This window comes from Piliocolobus tephrosceles, chromosome 3 (genome assembly GCF_002776525.5).
Source record: "Piliocolobus tephrosceles isolate RC106 chromosome 3, ASM277652v3, whole genome shotgun sequence".
Lineage (NCBI taxonomy): Eukaryota > Metazoa > Chordata > Mammalia > Primates > Cercopithecidae > Piliocolobus > Piliocolobus tephrosceles.
In genome coordinates, this window is record NC_045436.1 from 178,133,211 (window position 1) to 178,150,275 (window position 17,065).

Consider the following 17,065-nt stretch of genomic DNA (forward strand, 5'->3'; position numbering starts at 1 on the left):
ATTCTTCAGGTCAGAAAAATTTTGAATATTTTCTTGCCTCCATTTTCTTTGTTGAACTCCTCATATCTGTGTGCTGAGGCCTCTTAGAGGAGGTTAGCTTTGTTGTTTATTTATTTATTTATTTTGAGACGGAGTCTCACTCTGTCACCCAGGCTGGAGTGCAGTGGCGCAATCTCGGCTCACTACAAGCTCCACCTCCCGGGTTCAAGCGATTCTCCTGCCTCAGCCTCCCAAGTAGCTGGGATTACAGGCATGCCCCACCATGCCCGGCTAATTTTTGTATTTTTAGTAGAGACGGGTTTCACCATGTTGGTCAGGCTGGTCTCCATCTCCTGACCTCAAGCGATCCGCCTGCCTTGGCCTCCCAAAGTGCTGGGATTACAGGTGTGAGCCACTGCGCCTGGCCGAGGTTATCCCTTTTTCTCATCTGTTTTCTTTGGGATTCTCTTTGATTTTTTTTGTTCTACTTCCTGAGAAATTTCCTCAACCATATCTTCCAATCTTTGCAGAGATCTTTATTTTTGCAATTATGCTTCCAGTTTCCATGGTTTCCTTAGAGTCTCCACGTGTTTCCATGGCTATGTTTTCCAAATTCTCTTATCTCTATGCAGATATTCATTATCAGAGTTTTGAAAACTATATTCCACTTGGCACTGTAGCTAAAGGTTGCAGCTGTGGAACTGAGCGCCAGTAAGGCCCCTGCCAGCAGACCCACAGAACAGCACCTGCCTTCCTCCTGCTGAACCTGACGCCCAAAACTCCCTCTTGAAAGCCAGAGGCAGGGCCTGGCTCCTGGCAGGGTACAGGAAAACTTACCCACACACTCTCCTGTTTAGCTCAGCAATTGTGGCAGGTGGGGCGGGGCCTCTCTGGCTTCCTGAAGAATCCAGGTACCCTGTCGTTTCTCTCCCCCGAGGCTTCCATTCTCTGGGACCCTCAGGCACGTCTGTGGGGGAGAACTGAATGAGGAGTTATGTGCTACCTGTGTGATTGTGAGCTAATTCTTTAACCTCTCTGAATCAGTTTCCTCATCTGTACCATATTCTCATGGAGAGTGTGTGTGTGGAGATCATGATGGGCCACGCGCACCTGATGCAAGACAAAACAAGACAACTATCATTACGGAGTGTCGTGTGCCAAGCACTGTGTTTTGCACTATCCAAGTTAATCTTGCCCTTTGTCTCCCACCACAAACCTACAAGACAGGGAGTCCTATTAGCTCCATTTCCTCAGTGATGAATTCAGAGCTAGGGAAAGTTAAGAGCTGAATTAGGAGCTAGAGGCAGCAAACCCTTGATGTGAACCTAGCTTCCCAGTGCAAAGCCCATGGGCATCCCCACTTGCCATATTGCCTCCCGATGGGCTCCACCTCCATGAGATCGGACTCATTAAAAACAAACAGCATCCTGGGCCTCGTTTTTGATGTAACATTTGTTATTTTATTGGAAAAAGCTGGTATTAACATATTTATAGTTTTATTCAACAATTGGGTAATTTGTGAGACACCAAAGAGAAAAAGAATGCACCTATGAGTTACAGAGTCCAAACTGATCAGGGCTGACAACTTGACCACCATGTATCCCACACCACCACCACCACCACCACCACCACCCCCACCTCCACCACCACCACCTCCACCACCCCCACCACCACCCCCATCACCAAGAGCTTCGTCCTCAGAGAAGAGCTAAATTTAAAAAACCCAACAACTTCACAATGACCATGTGAACGCCCGTACATTCGAGAAGACCAGAAAATGTAAGCAGAGCAGGGATGCAAGTCCGTGACTATTACGCTGGTCCTTCCGCCATTTCTGGTTTTGTCCCTCCCACTGACACCTTTTCTTAACACACATTTTATCTTCACAATTTGCTTTGGACATCATTATTTTCCAGGGATCCAAAGACATACTTTTCCTCAAAGAAGATCTTTTCCTTTCTTTTTTCTCCTTTTTGGTTTGGTACCCAAAGTTTAAAACAGAAGTAAGGAACTAGGAACCATATTAAGACCTCCTTTTGAAGAACATGTAAGATTCATACTTTGAAGATGGTAAATGTTAAATCTATGATGTGACAGTAACCTCTAGCTGCAAATACAAGTTTCCTCTCTTAACATTTGACTCACAAAGGGAGATGGATCGTAGCAAATATCCAAGTAATTGGTAAGGCCCTCGGAGCTGGGTTTTGGCTTCAACACGCTATCTATACAATTAACCACATTCTCAAACCTCTTTACAAGGGGGAAAAATGTAATCCAATCCTTTGATTGTTAAATTTAATTAGAATAGATATGTACATATAATACTGTCCAGGTCAACTGGATTTTATAGTGATATATAAACAAACATTCTTCATTCACGTTGATTAAAAAAAAAAAAAAATCAATGATCCATTTCCCTGTGTAAATGTTATACGGCCAGAAGTGAGTACACATGCACTTTGTGCTTTTACACACACAAAAGTCTACTGTAATCCACTGAGAATAACCTCAGCTGGGTCTATTTCCTGGCTTATGTTACATCTTGTAAAAAACCAAACAAAACAGAACGGTTGGATTTGGCTGGGTCTCTGCTCCTCACTTTCTGAATCAAAATGCCAAACTACGTGGTTCTGCTGTGAGTCCATGAGCAAAGCCGACTCAGAGGAGTGGGCAGGTGTGGTATCGTCAGAACAGGAGCATCTACCATGGAAACACCACCTTCTCTGTGGTCCTCATTGTCAGAGGGGCAGAGCTCCCGAGGGACATGTCCTCTGGGACTGTGTGGTCCTTAAAGTACAGGTATCCTAAAATGGTCAGAACATGCAATTTCCTTTCAGAGGCAGTTCAGTGCATTGGCTCAACGAGGGTGCAAGCCCAGGTTGAACTGGAGTCCCGGGGAGGGCCGTACTCCTGAAGCCACGCAAGGAGCTCCGGGGGGGTCTTCTCCATCTTCCATCCTGCATTTCAGTTCTCCTGGACCCTTGTCGCCAAGTCTGCCATGTCCTATTTTCCAAGACAGAGAGGCATTCCCTTCCAAACCTTCCATTCGAGTGTCACTTAAACATGAGCCACCCACGAGATGGACCGGAGAGAACCTCGTGTGAAGACCCGGACGGGCTCCTGACACCACTGCTTGGCGGGCGCCTGCCATGGGTGACCTGTGCATCTGCTCAGAGCCTCAGTTTCTTCTCGTGGACAGAGGAGATCCCAAGGTTTCCTCTTATCCCCAGCATCCAGCCCAGAGCCTGGCACACTTCGAGAAGTTGGTGCTTACGATGGAAATGAATGAACACCCACCTCACAGTCAGGAGGAAGATTCCAAAAAATCTTGAATGGGAGCCAGTGTCGGCTCCAGGAAGGTGCCCAGTGAATGCTGAAGGGTGAGGGGAAAGCGGCTGCAGGGAGGGCTGCAGGGGGCAAGTCAACTGCCTCTAGGGCTGAGCACCATGCCCAGCACACAGGAGAGGCTCAGCAAATGGCAGGTAAATCAGATGAGGACACAGGCACACAGAAGACAAACCCCACCCCACTCCTCTCGGGAAACAGAACCAGATCTGGGACCTGGGATGTTTCAAGATGTTCAGAAAACCTAGGAAAGAAGCTTGCATCTGCAAATTCTCAGCGTGAATTCGCCATCCAAGATACAAAGGTCAGATCATCAACTCGGAGACAGGGCGAACTGCCCCATGTATAACCAAAAGACCCCCTGGCTGGCTCGTTTGAGATTCGTCATCTGTCCCTGAAGCCCCGATCTGGGACCGGTGAGGCGTGGGGGGAAGCAGCTCCCATCAGCTCCGGCCCCTGCAGCAGGACGCACTGGAGTGAAAAATTAATCCGGACGCATAAAAAGTCCTATTGATGTGGTAAAGACCGCAGACCGAGACGGTAAAGGGACGTGAATGAAAGAACCCTGAACTGTAAGACTCCACAGTCATGTCCATTTTATGATTTGTGGCGGTGAACGCTTCCTTTCCTTTTTATTTTTTTTAAACAATTACTGCCAAACACAATTCTGGCCTAGGGAAGCTGGGGCAGGGATGGGGGCTCAGGCTAACTGTGTCCACACACTGCCACCTCTGAGGCCGTCCTCGTAGGCGCTGTGACTTCCTTCCCTTCCTTGCGTCGCGGTCGTGAAGATCATGTCGGGGATGACTTGCACGAGGCTGGGTGGCGGGGGCCGGGATCTGCACGTACCTAGTGCATGTCAGAGTTCACCTTGTCCTGGAAGATGTACAGGTTGTTGGTGGCAGCGATGGCGATGATGTTCTCAGCCGGGTGCCAGGCCGTGTGCAGGATCTTCTTGGTGAAGTCCAAGCTGTCCACACTGATGTCGTCACGCCGGCGCTTGCCCCCCACGCACACACGTCGCGGCTTGAGCACAGCCCGGGGCTTGCTGCTTTCCCGCGAGGCCTCCAGGGTCACGTCCCGCTTGGTATTCCGATCGAACATGCGGAAGAAGTTGTTGTAGGCCCCGGTCATGATGACGCTGGTGGGAGAAGGAGAGGCGTCAGGCGAGGAGGAGCACAAGCCTCTTCTCAAGAAATAAGCCCAGGTGTGGGGACTCATGCCTATAACCCCAGGACTTTGGAAGGCCCCGGTGGGAGGATCACGTCAGCCTAGGAGTTCAGGACCAGCCTGGACAACATAGCGAGACTCCACCTCTACAAAAAAAAATTTTAAATGACCACAGTCCCAGCTGTTCGGGAGGCTGAGGCAGGGGGATCACCTGAGCCTGGGGAGGCAGAGGCTGCAGTGAGCTATGATTGTACCGCTGCAGTCTAGCCTGGGTGACAGAGTAAAACTCTGTCTCAAAACAACAAACAAACATAAAAGCAAGCAAGCCCAGAGCCGACAGAGCCATCACTCCCTGGAAAGGGACTCCACACCTACCTCTATTCCCCTGTCTCTTGGGGTCTCTTATATCCCCTCACGTGTCAGCTGCCACCAACACGTAGACTCTGGGGCCAGGAGCTAAGATCATTGTTATGCTCTGCCCCAATCATCGTGAAAACACCGTCCTGGCCAGGCGCGGTGCCTCACACCTGTAATCCCAGCACTGTGGGAGGCCGAGGCGGGCGGATCACCTGAGGTGAGGAGTTTGAGACCAGCCTGGCCAACATGATGAAACCCCGTCTCTACTAAAAATACAAAAATTAACTGGGCGTGGTAGTGGGCGCCTGTAATCCCAGCTACTCGGGAGGCTGAGGCAGGAGAGTTGCTTGAATCCAGGAGGCGAGGTTGCAGTGAGCCGAGATCGCACCACTGCACTCCAGCCTGGGCAATAAGAGCAAAACTCCGTCTCGGGAAAAAAAAAAAAAAAAAAAAAGAAGAAAGAAGGAAAGAAAAGAAAAGACAATGCCCTCCTGTAATTTCCATTAGTCCAGGAGAGAAAGCCCTGGCCTTCCAAAGGGACTGTGCAACCACAGCAGGAGGTAGACACGGAAGCACCAGGTAGACACGGGACAGAGAACCACCAGGCCCTGCTTCCCTCCAGGGGCCCCCCTGTCCCGAGGAGTCGGGTGAATAAAGGAACACGCATCGCCATGAGGGACGGGGCGAGCAGTGCTGACGTGCAGAGGCTCACCGCCCTCACCATCCTGCTAAAGAGAATTCCACACCATTTCCTTGCTCTCCCTGCTCCTAAGGAGGGGATCCTGCTGGTGGGAGGAAGGATAAGTTCATCGACATAGTAAGAGGCAGGACAGAAAGCACAGCTCTGTGGGCCTGCGCCCGGAGGAAGGGTTTGGGGTTTGGCCTCTGCAGGGCCCTGGAGCAGCTGTGGTGCGCGAGGTAAGCAGGGAGGAAGAGGGCATTCCAAAAAGCGGCCACGAGATAAACAAGTTGTCCTGCTGAAGGCTCTTCAGGGAGGAAACCTGTTTCCTTTTGGAAGCCAAGTTGGGCTTCCTGAGGTTAACACTGTTCTGAGATAGAACCAGGCGGATCCCTGGGTCTCCACGGGTTATGCACAGAGGACAAAAGCTCACACGTGAGCTCAGGCACTGTGGTCAGGGGCTTGGGCTCTGGCCAGTCCCCCTGGGTCTGGATCCCAGCTCTGCCCTACCCTGACATGCACCCTATCTTAGTTTTCTATAAATATTAGGGTCAACAAGGGAACACAGCCCCTGGTGAGTGCGAATCAGGGGCCACAGGCTGAACACCCCGCACAGTGCAGGGCTTGGGGCACTTTGCCTCTTGTTATTTACCAGGTACTTCTCGATCCTAATCGTCCATGTGACCGAAGCCACACCTGCTTTATATGTGACTCAGAGCCTGGGACAAGGGAAGCAACATGAGCGTGGGGCTGGGTGAACGAGTCCCACAGAAGGACCCTGCCCAGGCACCACAGGCTGAGTGGGGGAGGCCACACTCCCCGCGCTGGCACAGGGGAAGGCAGCCCCCTTTGTTCTTCAGGGAACAGTTCACATAATGAACCTGCGTGATTTCACACAACGCTGGCTCTTCTGATCCATTTAGTGGAAGGAGAGCGACATAATTAAAGTTATTTGCAACCCACACAGTTCCTGATCTTCCCTCTGTTCGGTGTGGAAATCAGCTGACACGTGCTCTGGCGGAGAGGGAGGGGGCCCCTCTCATCCTAGAGCACCAAGCCCCAGCACCGTGAGAGCCATTCCTCACATTCATGCAGGTTTCTTAAATTCCAGAAGATTCCCTTAACCGGGAAAAGGGCAGGTGAGCTGCTTCACCTCTCCTAGCCTCATCTGCATGTGGGATCAAAACGCTGGCTGCTTTCAGCCCCAGTGCTCCCCTCCTCTTTCCTTTGGGGACAGAAAGGCTCCTGCCCACTCCGTCCCCATTGGGGCTTGTAATCCCAGCTGCTTGGGAGGCTGAGGCAGGAAAATTGCTTGACCCCGGAAGGCGGAGGTTGCAGTGAGCTGAGATGGCGCCACTGCACTCCCTATCCCTGTGAGCTGTCAATCACAGTGCTCTCTCCGCCCCCTGGCCTGGCCAACTGGGTTCAAAAAGTGGGCATGTGACCCACACAGAGCCAATCAGATCCTTCCATGAGAGTTTTACACAGTCGCTGGGAGAGGTTTGCTGGCTGAGGATAATGGAAAGCAGAATGATTTGGGAGTCATCTCCGAAGAGGGAGAGGATGAGGCTAGTGTGTAAGGAGAAGCAGGGAGAAGCAGAGATGGGTAAGCACAGAGAGAAGAAAATGGCCCTACGGATACAGCATGAGCCCCTGGGGAAGCCTTGCCCTGGGACGTCTCTGAGCAAGTGTAGGCGTATCTGACTCCTGCACCTGAGCATGCTCAGCTGGCACAAATCCCTCCCACCAGGCAGGACAGATAAGGAGAGCTTCATGGAGGAGGCGACATTGGAGCTGGGTGTGGGAGGGTCTGCGGGATTCCTCCAGGTGGGTAACCAGGGGAAGGGCAGGCCTGCCAACATGATAGTCCACGCAGGATCACTGGGACCCCTGCCTATACGACTGGGATCTTGCTGAAGGCATCACACACGGTCTCATCCCCAAAGAGGCCACGAAGGTCACAGTTTCCTAGAACCACTTTCCAGCTGAGCTGACTTAGAGGGGCCCAGGGGCTTCCTCAAGCACACGGTGGAGAGGGGTAGAATGTGGACCAGAAACTGAGGGAGTCCAGCAGGAGAGCTGCTGCCTCTCCACAGCGCGCTCCCCATCCGCGTTCTGCCGGCGCTGGGAAGCCCCACTGCAGGGTCCATCCGGCGGCCACCAAGCAGCAGCCGCGGCGGTCTGTGGGCCGGGCCAACGGTCAGAGGGGGTCAACAGGAATACCAGGGCAGCAACTGGGAGCCCGCGAGGATCCGAGTTTGCTTTGGTCTGCAAGGATGCAGGGACCGGGGGGAATCCTTGCTTCTCTCCTGAGCCTCTGAGCCCCTGGAAGGCAGGACCCAGGATCTGTTTATCTTGGACTCCTGACCATGGGGCATGTTGTTCTCAGAACAGTGCTCAAAGTGAAGTGGGAGGTGGCACACTTCCATGCCTTCTAGAAACATCCACAGCCACTGGACGCACCTGCCGTCCCAGTGAAGGGCTCAGAACAGGTTGAGTCATAGTAGCCCCCCAGGGCATGCCACCCATTGCGGGAGGTAAACAAGGACAGAGGTTCCAGCCGGGCAGACAGAGCCAGGTGTGCAGCGAGAAACAGGGAGGCGGGTGGGGGACCACTAGGGCAGGGCGTGGCTGGCGTGTAAAGTGCATGCAGGAAGTTGCAGGTGGGAGGCAGGACGGAGAGCCCAGGCCTGGACACCACTGTCAGCTTGGAGGAGTTTGGCAGCTTCCCCAGTCCTGGGAGCAGGCGTCACCTGGCCGTGGGCGCCCCCTGGTGGTAGCTTGAAGGAAGGATGGGCTGTGGGTCGCAACCAGCCGGGACCTACCCCCCCAAAATGCACAAGAGCTACAGGTTCCTCTCCTCTGATTTGAATAGACCCTCTTGGGGCCCACTGCACCAGGGAACCCCTAATGTGTCAGGGCCTGCAGCTCAGGAGCATGGGAGGAGCCCTGTCTGCTGGGGGTGTCTGGGATCTATCTGGGGGCAGGGCCTAGAGAGAAGGTCCTGTGTCCTGCTGACCCAGCTGTGCCAGTCCAGCCCCAGGCCAGTCCTCAATCCTGGTTTTGTAAGTATCCTTTAGTGGTCCCCTGTGATCACCATGCCGGCCCCTCACCTGAGCTCGGGCTCTGCTCAGAGACCCCCGCGGTCAGGGGGAGCTCCAGGATGTTGGCAGCTCTCAGGAATCTCCTTCCCTGGACTCAATGGCTTGGCCCCCTGCTTGGATCCAGCCCTGCTTCCAGGGGGCTCCCTCCTAGTCCTGTCCCTGCCATGTCCAGCCCCTCCTCTTATCCCACACACCAACCCTGATCGTCCCAGTCCTGTGCCCAGAGCCAGAGAGTCATAGCATGGTCATCTCACATGACCACCACAGTGCTGGCCACTCTCAGAGGTCTGCTAGAGCCAGACTGATGCCATCCACAGGGTGGGCACCCCCCACCAGTGACGCCCGAGTCAGGGCTGCTGGCTCTCACTCTGCCCTCCTTGCCCACCACACTGGACAGGACTGCGGGGAGGAGGTGACAGTACATGGGCTCCTGACGGGTGGTATTCTGATCTAGCAGCCAGTGTGGTCTTTATCTCCGCACTGTCTGTCACCTGGAGACCCACTTCCGGATCTGGGCAGCTGGACTAGGAGGCATCCGGTCCTTGAGGAAGCAGCTGTAGGAGACACTGAGAGGCTACCTCTCAGCTTCTGAGCTTGAAACTCACAGATGGAGAATAGGCTTGTCCATTTCAGAATCTTACACTCGGCAGGAGCCTGAGCACTAAGCTGATGTGATTTGGGAGGGCAGAGGAGGGATTTTCCCACCTCCAGAATGGAGGAAGAATCCCAGAGAAGAGACACCGAGGTAAGGACCCACGGGTAGAGGTAAGGGGTCCCTGCCACGACCCCCTTGTCCATACCCACCCTGGGCTGAGCCCAGGCTAGGGAGACACAGGAACTCACTTCTGGCACTGGGGGGCCACTTTCCAAGGAGGTGAGTTGGAGAGACAGCTGGACCTGTGGGTTATGACCAGCCCTGGAGGGTGCAGGAGCTCCGAGGTGCCCCCGAGCCTCAGCGGGCCTGAGTGGGGTGTCACCAGGAAGAGAAGGAGACAGCAGTGGTGATGGGAAGAGGGCTGAGTAGGCCGATGGTCAAAGCCATAGGGGCGCATGGCTGTCTCAGGGCATGCAGGTGTGGATAGATGATGGTGACCAGGTGTTGGGCTACAGCCCTCGCCCCTGACAAGCTGAGAGAGGGGGGCACATCACTAGGGCCCCTGAATTAACTAAATATGTTCCCACTACTGCCTATAGGGCAGGCGCCAACATGGCTGTGAGGTTCAGTGACAGAAGATGAAGAAAGTTTCATGTCCTGCCCCTTGAATCTGAGCACTGAGAGTTGGACCTGCTCTGGAAAGCATGGGCTCCACCCGGGCACCTGGACCCATCGAGGCTGAGTAGCCCTGTGCTGCGGGTCACCAGGATCCTAGCCCAGGCCCCCGCAGGGAAGAAACCCTCCCTACGGTGAGGTGAGGTGTGGGCGGAGGTCAGGGCTTACCTGTCGCTCCCATTCCAGGCACATTCAAACTTGTCGAAAATGCAGTCATTCTCGTATAAGGAACAGAGCTTGCTCCGAAGGTAGTCGTGGACCTGGTGAGAGAAGGGATGAGGTGAGTGGACGGGGCACCCCGACCATCCTGGCCCCTCCACAAGGAGGGTCTCAAAGAGCAGCAAGGGTTTGCATGCCCTGACACGGCCCGACGCAGCCCTGCTCATCTCAGCAAGGGTCTGAATGCCCTGACACAGCCCGACACAGCCCTGCTCATCTTATCGGGGGGCCCGCGACCAGGCGACCAGGCACACGGCTGACCTCCGAGCTGTGGCCAGAGACGGGAGCAGCACCCAGGAGCAGAGTCCACTGTGACGAACAGAACGCCCACAACACAGGGGCCAGGACTGCCTGGGGACCAGATCCTGGCTCTGCCCTCCCAGCTGTGTGATCTTGGACAAGTTACTTCACCTCTCTGAGCCTCAGTTTCGTCAAACTTAAAGTGATAAGAGAGCGAACCCCACGGCAGTTCTGGGATTAAGTGCAGGGCAGGCCTTTTGAGCGTCATGATGACCAAGAACACAGGGTGGCGGCCATGAAGAAAGGGGAAGAGGGAACGCACACAGGGTTTCTCATCCGTGCACCGCACGAGGCACTGAGGCTCACAGGGTCACACAGCCTCTAAGAGGCCGACCAGACCCTTCCCCACAATTCCTGGACCTCACAGGAGAGATGCTGACATCCCATGACCCGCATCCACCTGACTGCAGCCGGTCCTACAAGCCCGGTACCCGGAGGGCCTCATGAGTGCCGGCCCTCTGCTGGGGCTGGAGCTGCCAGGACAACAGGGCATGGGCTCTGCCCTCTGGGTGGGGAAGGGGAGGTAACTGGGTGCCATGGAGCCTGGTTTCAACTCCCAGAAGTTGAAAATAACAACCAATGAACACAGAAAACGTGAAGGGTGGTGTGAACATCAATTTCGTGTGTCAGCTTGGCAGGGCCATGGTACCCAGATCCTTGGTGTCTCTGTGAAGACATTTTGTAGGGGAGGTTAACATTGAAGCTGATAGACTGAGTAAAGCTCCGTCATGTCGGGGGTCTCGTCCAATCAGTCGAAGACCCTGACAGAACAGACAGACCTCCCTGAGGACTGGTGGATTCCGCCAACAGATGCCTGTAGGCTCGCATGGTCACTCCCCTGGGTCGCCAGCCTGCCGGCCTGCTCTGCAGATTTAGAACATGCCACGTGAGTCGACTCCTTCAAATCTCCCTCTCTTTCTCAGTCTCTCTCCCTGTCCTGTTGCTTCTGTTCCTCTGAGCCATCTGACTAACACGGTGGTAAGGGCTACACAGGAAAACAGAGTGGCATTAGGGGAAGCAGGATTGGGAGGAGGGGCCTGCTATTCACTGCAGACAGGATGGTTAGACAAGGCTACCGGACTCCCGCCTGGGGCCCTGCTCCTCCTCCCCAGCCCCCGTGTCCTCCTGGTGACCCCAGCCTTCCCCTCGGGCCCCTGGGCTGCAGCCCCACCAGGCTGAGGGTCCCTGTGTTCCTGTCTGTCTGGGACCTTTGAGGGTGAGGCTGAGGTTCTTCCTTCTCTCTGGGCCCAGGGTCGAGCACTGTGCTGGGCACAGGGTACTGGCTCAGTATGTGTAACAACTAAAATCAAGGAGGATGAATGGCAGCAGGTTTTAGTGTTCATGTCCCATCCCGGGGCTGCATTTTTGTGTGTCCCCCTTACTCAGTCCCAGCAGCTTTAGTGATGCATGCTTCCAAATACGCATGCTGTTCTCTCTCCCGTGCACTAAGCCTCTCCTGCCCTCTAGTGGCAGGGTGAGGAAGAGCTCTGGAGAAAGACAGTGGATATCAGTCTGAGGTCCGCTGCTCGCTGGCTCTGTCACAGATTCGCCATTTAACTCAATGGTCTTGCAATAAAATGGGATGGAGAGAACACCGGCCCTACCTCCCAGGACAGCTGGGAGACTTAGATGAGGCAAACTACTATGGACTTACCTCAGTGTGGCTCATTCAACACCTGTCCCCAGCCCCTTCACCCCCTCCTTCTTCAACCACAGAGGCTGTCAAACATAATTTTCCCAGCCACTGTGGTGGCTGCTGGGGACCCATTCTAGACAATGAGGTATAAGAAGTCTTCTGAGAAGCATTCTGGGGCAGATTTTACAATCACAGTGAAACATGCAATAGACCCCAGGGGTGAGATAAAGCACATTTCCTATTTCCTGTCTGGAATGTAGGCAAAGTGCTTGGAGGTGTGGCAGCCACTTTGCCACCATGAGGTACCACATATGAAGGTGGAAAATCAATGCCCAAATGATGGCAGACTGGATCACAGAAGGAACCACTGTGGTGCTGCCAGGGTCACGGAGCACCCCCACCTTCCTGAACTGCCCTCTCCGGACTCCCTGTGGTGGGAGAACAGCCACGATTTGTTAAGCACTGCATACCAGCCAAACACAGTCCTGCTACACACATTTCTAGCACATCATAAGCCACCAAAAAATGTTGGTTGTTGTGCTGCTTTTATGTAGTTATTGGTATTATTTTAGCATCAATAGGTCAGCTGGGCCAGACGCCATAAGTGCCCAGCTTAGGGCCTCACCCTTCAGAGCAGTCATTCCCCTGCTTCGTGGGGTCCGTCATGAGAATTTTGGAAAGCTGTGTCCCCTTCCCCTGAAAATGCCGGTAGAAAACATTCCGCGTAGTTTCAGGGGTTCAAGGGCCTTCGTTGACCACAGGGATGGACGTAAGCGACTGGATGAGGGGCCGAAGGGGGTTGGAAATGTTCATTTCCCTGAGCTGCCTCCAGAGGGAGCCAGAGAGTTGCTCCCGCAGGCTTGAGCCGGGCTTATCCTGTCCGTCTCCTAGTCTGGGGTCTCTGCCATTCCCACAGGGACAGAGGGGGGTTGGGTCCTGCCTGCGGTGTGCAGTGTGAGGCGGCGCCTGAGAGAGGAACTGGGGCAATCGCAAGCACTCACGTATACACACGTGGCTGACAAAGGGGTGGTCCCCATAGCGGTCCTTGTGGGTGTGCGGCTTCCAGGGGCATGCGCTGTTCCTCTGGGGCCCGAGTCAGATCAGAGCAGCCCACCCTCTGACACCTGCACCCATTCCCAGCGGGGCCTGTGCCGCCCAGGACGCCTCCCTGCCAGGTCTTGGCAGGGAGGAAAGGAAAGCGTGGGGCTCTGAGCCTGGGCTCTGAATCTGTCACTGCCCAGCCGAGACACCTCCCTCATCTCCCCACCTCTTAGTGCCCGGGTTCCCTTTCCACCAAATGGGATGATGGCTCCTTGTCACCGGGAAGTAAGGAATGGAGGTGACAGATGTCAAGCACGTGGCACCCCGTGTGTAAGGAGTGACACCGTGAGGAACCGGCTGGGGTTTCTGATGGGGTGTCTTCCCACCCATGTTTGCACAGCCAGATCTTACTCATCCTTCAAGGCCTGGCACAAATGCCACCTCCTCCAAGAAGCCTCCCTTATCTCCCCACCTAACTGGAACCAGCTTTGAAGCCATCCCACATTTCTCTGAAGTCCACATTTTATTTTAACATCACATGAGTTTTGTTGTCTACCCCCTAACATATCTGCATGGATCAAAAGAGCAAGATAATAAATAATACTGTCCAAGAAGGGCCCGGACTTCACCTATACTCTGGGCTTATAGGCCTGTGCTGAGGATCTGGAAAGGAAACATGTGCCAAGTTCACCTCTGTGTACACTACTTACAGATGCACCCTGGGAGGGCAACGCTTAACCCACTTGAATGGTACAGCTCCGATACAGGCTCCCAGGGGTGAGGAGGGAAGCCATCATCTACACGCTCCACTGGGGCCCAGCCTGACGCTCATCTCTGTTCCCACATCTCCCTCCTCCCTTGAATTGAGGCCCCTGGGCCTTGTCTGGGGACATCCGAAGCTCCCTGTGAGGCAGGACTGAGCACTCCGACCCTCTGCCAAGCTATGTGTGAGGATGAGTTGCTGGATTTCTTCAGCCTCCGTGTCTTCACCTACAAATTGGGCATATGGAAGCCACACCTGGCTAGGAAGGCCCCTCCATGGGGATCTCAGCATAGGGAAAAAAGACCCAGGATTGGAGGTCTCCTGCTGTGGTGCCCACCTGGTAGGTCTCTATGGGTCTTGCCTCCATGTTCAGGTCCCAGACCTTGACTGTAAGGTAATCCCGGGTGAGCATGTAGCGGCCACTGTGGCTGAACTTCACGTCAGACACGGAGGAGATGATTTCCGAGAAGAAGGAGCGGTTACTGGGGTCCTCGGGCTCTTCAAAGACTGTGGAGACAGAGAAGCAATGGCCGTCACTGGGCTGCTCTCACTCACAGGGTTGGCATGACAGATGATGCTGTTTTGCACCTGGGCCCATGCTCTGTTTATTCAGTCATTCATTCATTCCTCAATGAGCAAAGGAGCCTGGTAAGATTCTGTGTGTATACAAATAGCCATTACTATCTCCATTCATAGCCAAGAAAATGGAGGAGCAGCTGGCTAAACCCCATGCCTGGGGAATCAATGCTGGAAGAAAGTGGTAGAGTCGGCATTTGAAGCCAGATCTATACTTGATGTGCTGCCCTTTACTGCCCCCTACTGGTGATGCTGAATGCCAGCCTGCAAAGGTGTCCTGACATTCTCAAATGCGCTGGACAATGTCCTCTACCGGGCTGGGCACTGCTTGTGGCTCTGACACTAACTGGCCCTGGGACCTTGGGTGGGTAGTTGTCTCTGTTCATGGTGTCCTGGGCAGGCATGGCTGAGCCCTGCCCACAGCTGGGTTTTGTTTCACTGCCACGGGGGTTGTAACAAAATCAAATCTGACAGTCACGGAGGTGGTACAGTCTCCTGTGTGCCACCCACTGACCATCTCCTATTTTCTGGGAGCACCTGCTCCACACAGGAAGTTGTTTATCTGGTCCCTAAAGGCAACAGTTTGCTGCCCACCCTGGACAATTATAGACTGGGACAGAGTGGTCAATGAGACTCCCCCGAGAGTGTCCCCTCCCCACTGCCCCCATAACCTGGCCTGCCTGGACTGCAGAGGTTCCCAAAGTGGGACAAGGTCTCTAAGCTCATTTCCGCTGGTATCTGTCTCACTGGTAGCAGTGACCCTGGGGCTGAAGTAGTGTGGGGACTAGGACCCCTGTTGGGTCAGGCACTAACTCCCTAGGACCTGGGCCACAGACAGACCCAGGGAGCCATGGGAAGAGGACGTGGTGGTTGGGTTGACAGCCATTCACCAGCCAATCTGGAAGGACCTAAACATATGACAACCTGTCCGGCTGTCCCCATGGAAACCTGCTGAGTGGCAGCCTTGCCTGCTGGCCTGCTCTGGTTTCTACCCCGGAAACAGGGAGGCAGAGCTGATCACAGTGCCCTGAGGTTCCCTGCGTGCGGGGAGAGGAGGGGAGGGGAGGGGAGGGAAGCTGCTTATAGGGCAGGAAAAGGCTCCCACGTTTATGTTCATGCCTCTGGTATCCCCCCAAGTCAGAGCAGGCAGGCAGGCAGGAGGAAGGTCGCCCCCCCACCTCTCTTGAGAGCAAGGCCTCCAAACGCCTGTCTCTGAAGCAGACCCCTGAAGCTCAGGAGCTCTAGAGCTCCGTCCTTAGCCTCTCCACGGCCTCTGATGAGCAGTGGTGGCCTTCAACCCCACACCTCTGCCCTCCAAGCCGCGGCACTGCACCGGGTATCCTGAGGGCAGGCGGTCGCTCCTTCCAGTCCTGGTGTCAAGAACGGGGAGGCGGGAGGGAGCCTAGTTTATCCAGTAATAGGTGGTGGCGTATTTTGGAATTAGAATGCTGTCAGGCTGGCAGGTGTTGAATTAACAAAACTCAAAACTGACAGTAGGCGCCTCCTTTTCCAGGAGCCCAACCACCCTAACCCACCCTTCCACACACCCCCGGTCCCCAGGCCTGCCTCCTGACCTCAATCTCCCTCCACCGTTCAAAGGGATGCCCTTCTCAGTGGCCCGAGCTTTCCTCCTTCCACAAGGGCATGTTGAAGGGAGGACCAGAAAGAAAACCAGCACCATGGGAAGGAGGGGTGAGGCTGCTCGCAGGGGGAGCTGGGCGGGAACAGGCTGCGGGGTCTGAATCCCTGAGCCCCTTGCGTGGCCTTGACTGCCTCCACCTCCCTGAGCCCTGGCCTTGCTCCTCTCTACAACAGGAGCCAAGGGCGCTTTCCAGGAAGGGGCGGGAGGCGGGGGCTGCAGCCAGGCCTGGCACCACCCTGGGTACAGGCAGGGCCTTAGGCAGCAAAGATCCTGTACAGAGTGAGCCCAGTGCATGATGAGTGCTGCAGCCCTACTGACTTCCCTCCTTCCCTCCCTCCTTCCCTCCCTCCAAGCCCTCCCTGCCTGCGGAGGAGGATGGGTGGGGCAGGAGTAGTAAAATCTCCCTGAGGGTCACCTTGAGCTTCTGAAACCTCTGAGTTCTAATTGGTCATCTCACATGATAATGTTTTGTGCCCCAATAATAATAATTAAATTGGCATCGTTGTTTCTGCAGAGATATATATATATTTGTAGTTTTTCTTTGTTAAGCCAAAGAAGGATCAACCACAGTTCCCTTTTCTCTCTGATGCCTACAGTAAAGAAAACCACTTTGAATGTTTGATTCCTTAAAGGGGTGATGTTGTGCTGCCTTTCCATTAGCATTGGGTAGAGACCTCATATTTGGGAAAAGCAGGGAGAGGGCTTGAGAGAAGAGGGATCCCTGGTGGCTAAATAGATGGAAACAAGGAACAGAATCTCAGTGGGACCTGGTGGCCCCCAGCACCTGCCCAGGTGAGTGGCGGGAACCCTGTCTGGCCTTAACTAGGCTTTCTGCCGCTTGGGGGTGAGGCAGAGGTGAGTTCAAAACTAAGCCAGGGCGGCCTCTTGCAGGCTGACTTTGGGAGTGGTCCTCGCCCGCTCAGGGCCACTCTCAGATCAGACTCCCCCAAACCTGGAGGGCTGGTCTAGGTTCCCAGCCTGACT

The 17,065-nt window shown here is 54.5% G+C and overlaps 1 protein-coding gene across 2 annotated transcripts in view; it reads right to left on the reverse strand.

Annotated features, from left to right (window-relative positions):
* Positions 1-2,259: 2,259 nt before the first annotated feature.
* The window catches only part of PPP2R2C (protein phosphatase 2 regulatory subunit Bgamma), a 148,325-nt gene continuing 133,519 nt past the window's right edge, over positions 2,260-17,065 (reverse strand). For both annotated transcript variants that reach the window (XM_023206880.1, XM_023206879.1), the window contains exons 7-9: positions 14,201-14,370; positions 10,073-10,164; positions 2,260-4,465 (exon numbers count right to left, since the gene is read on the reverse strand). In XM_023206880.1, the coding sequence (XP_023062648.1) occupies positions 4,174-4,465; positions 10,073-10,164; positions 14,201-14,370 (554 nt within the window). In that variant the 3' untranslated portion in view covers positions 2,260-4,173. The remainder of the gene's footprint in view (positions 4,466-10,072; positions 10,165-14,200; positions 14,371-17,065) is intronic.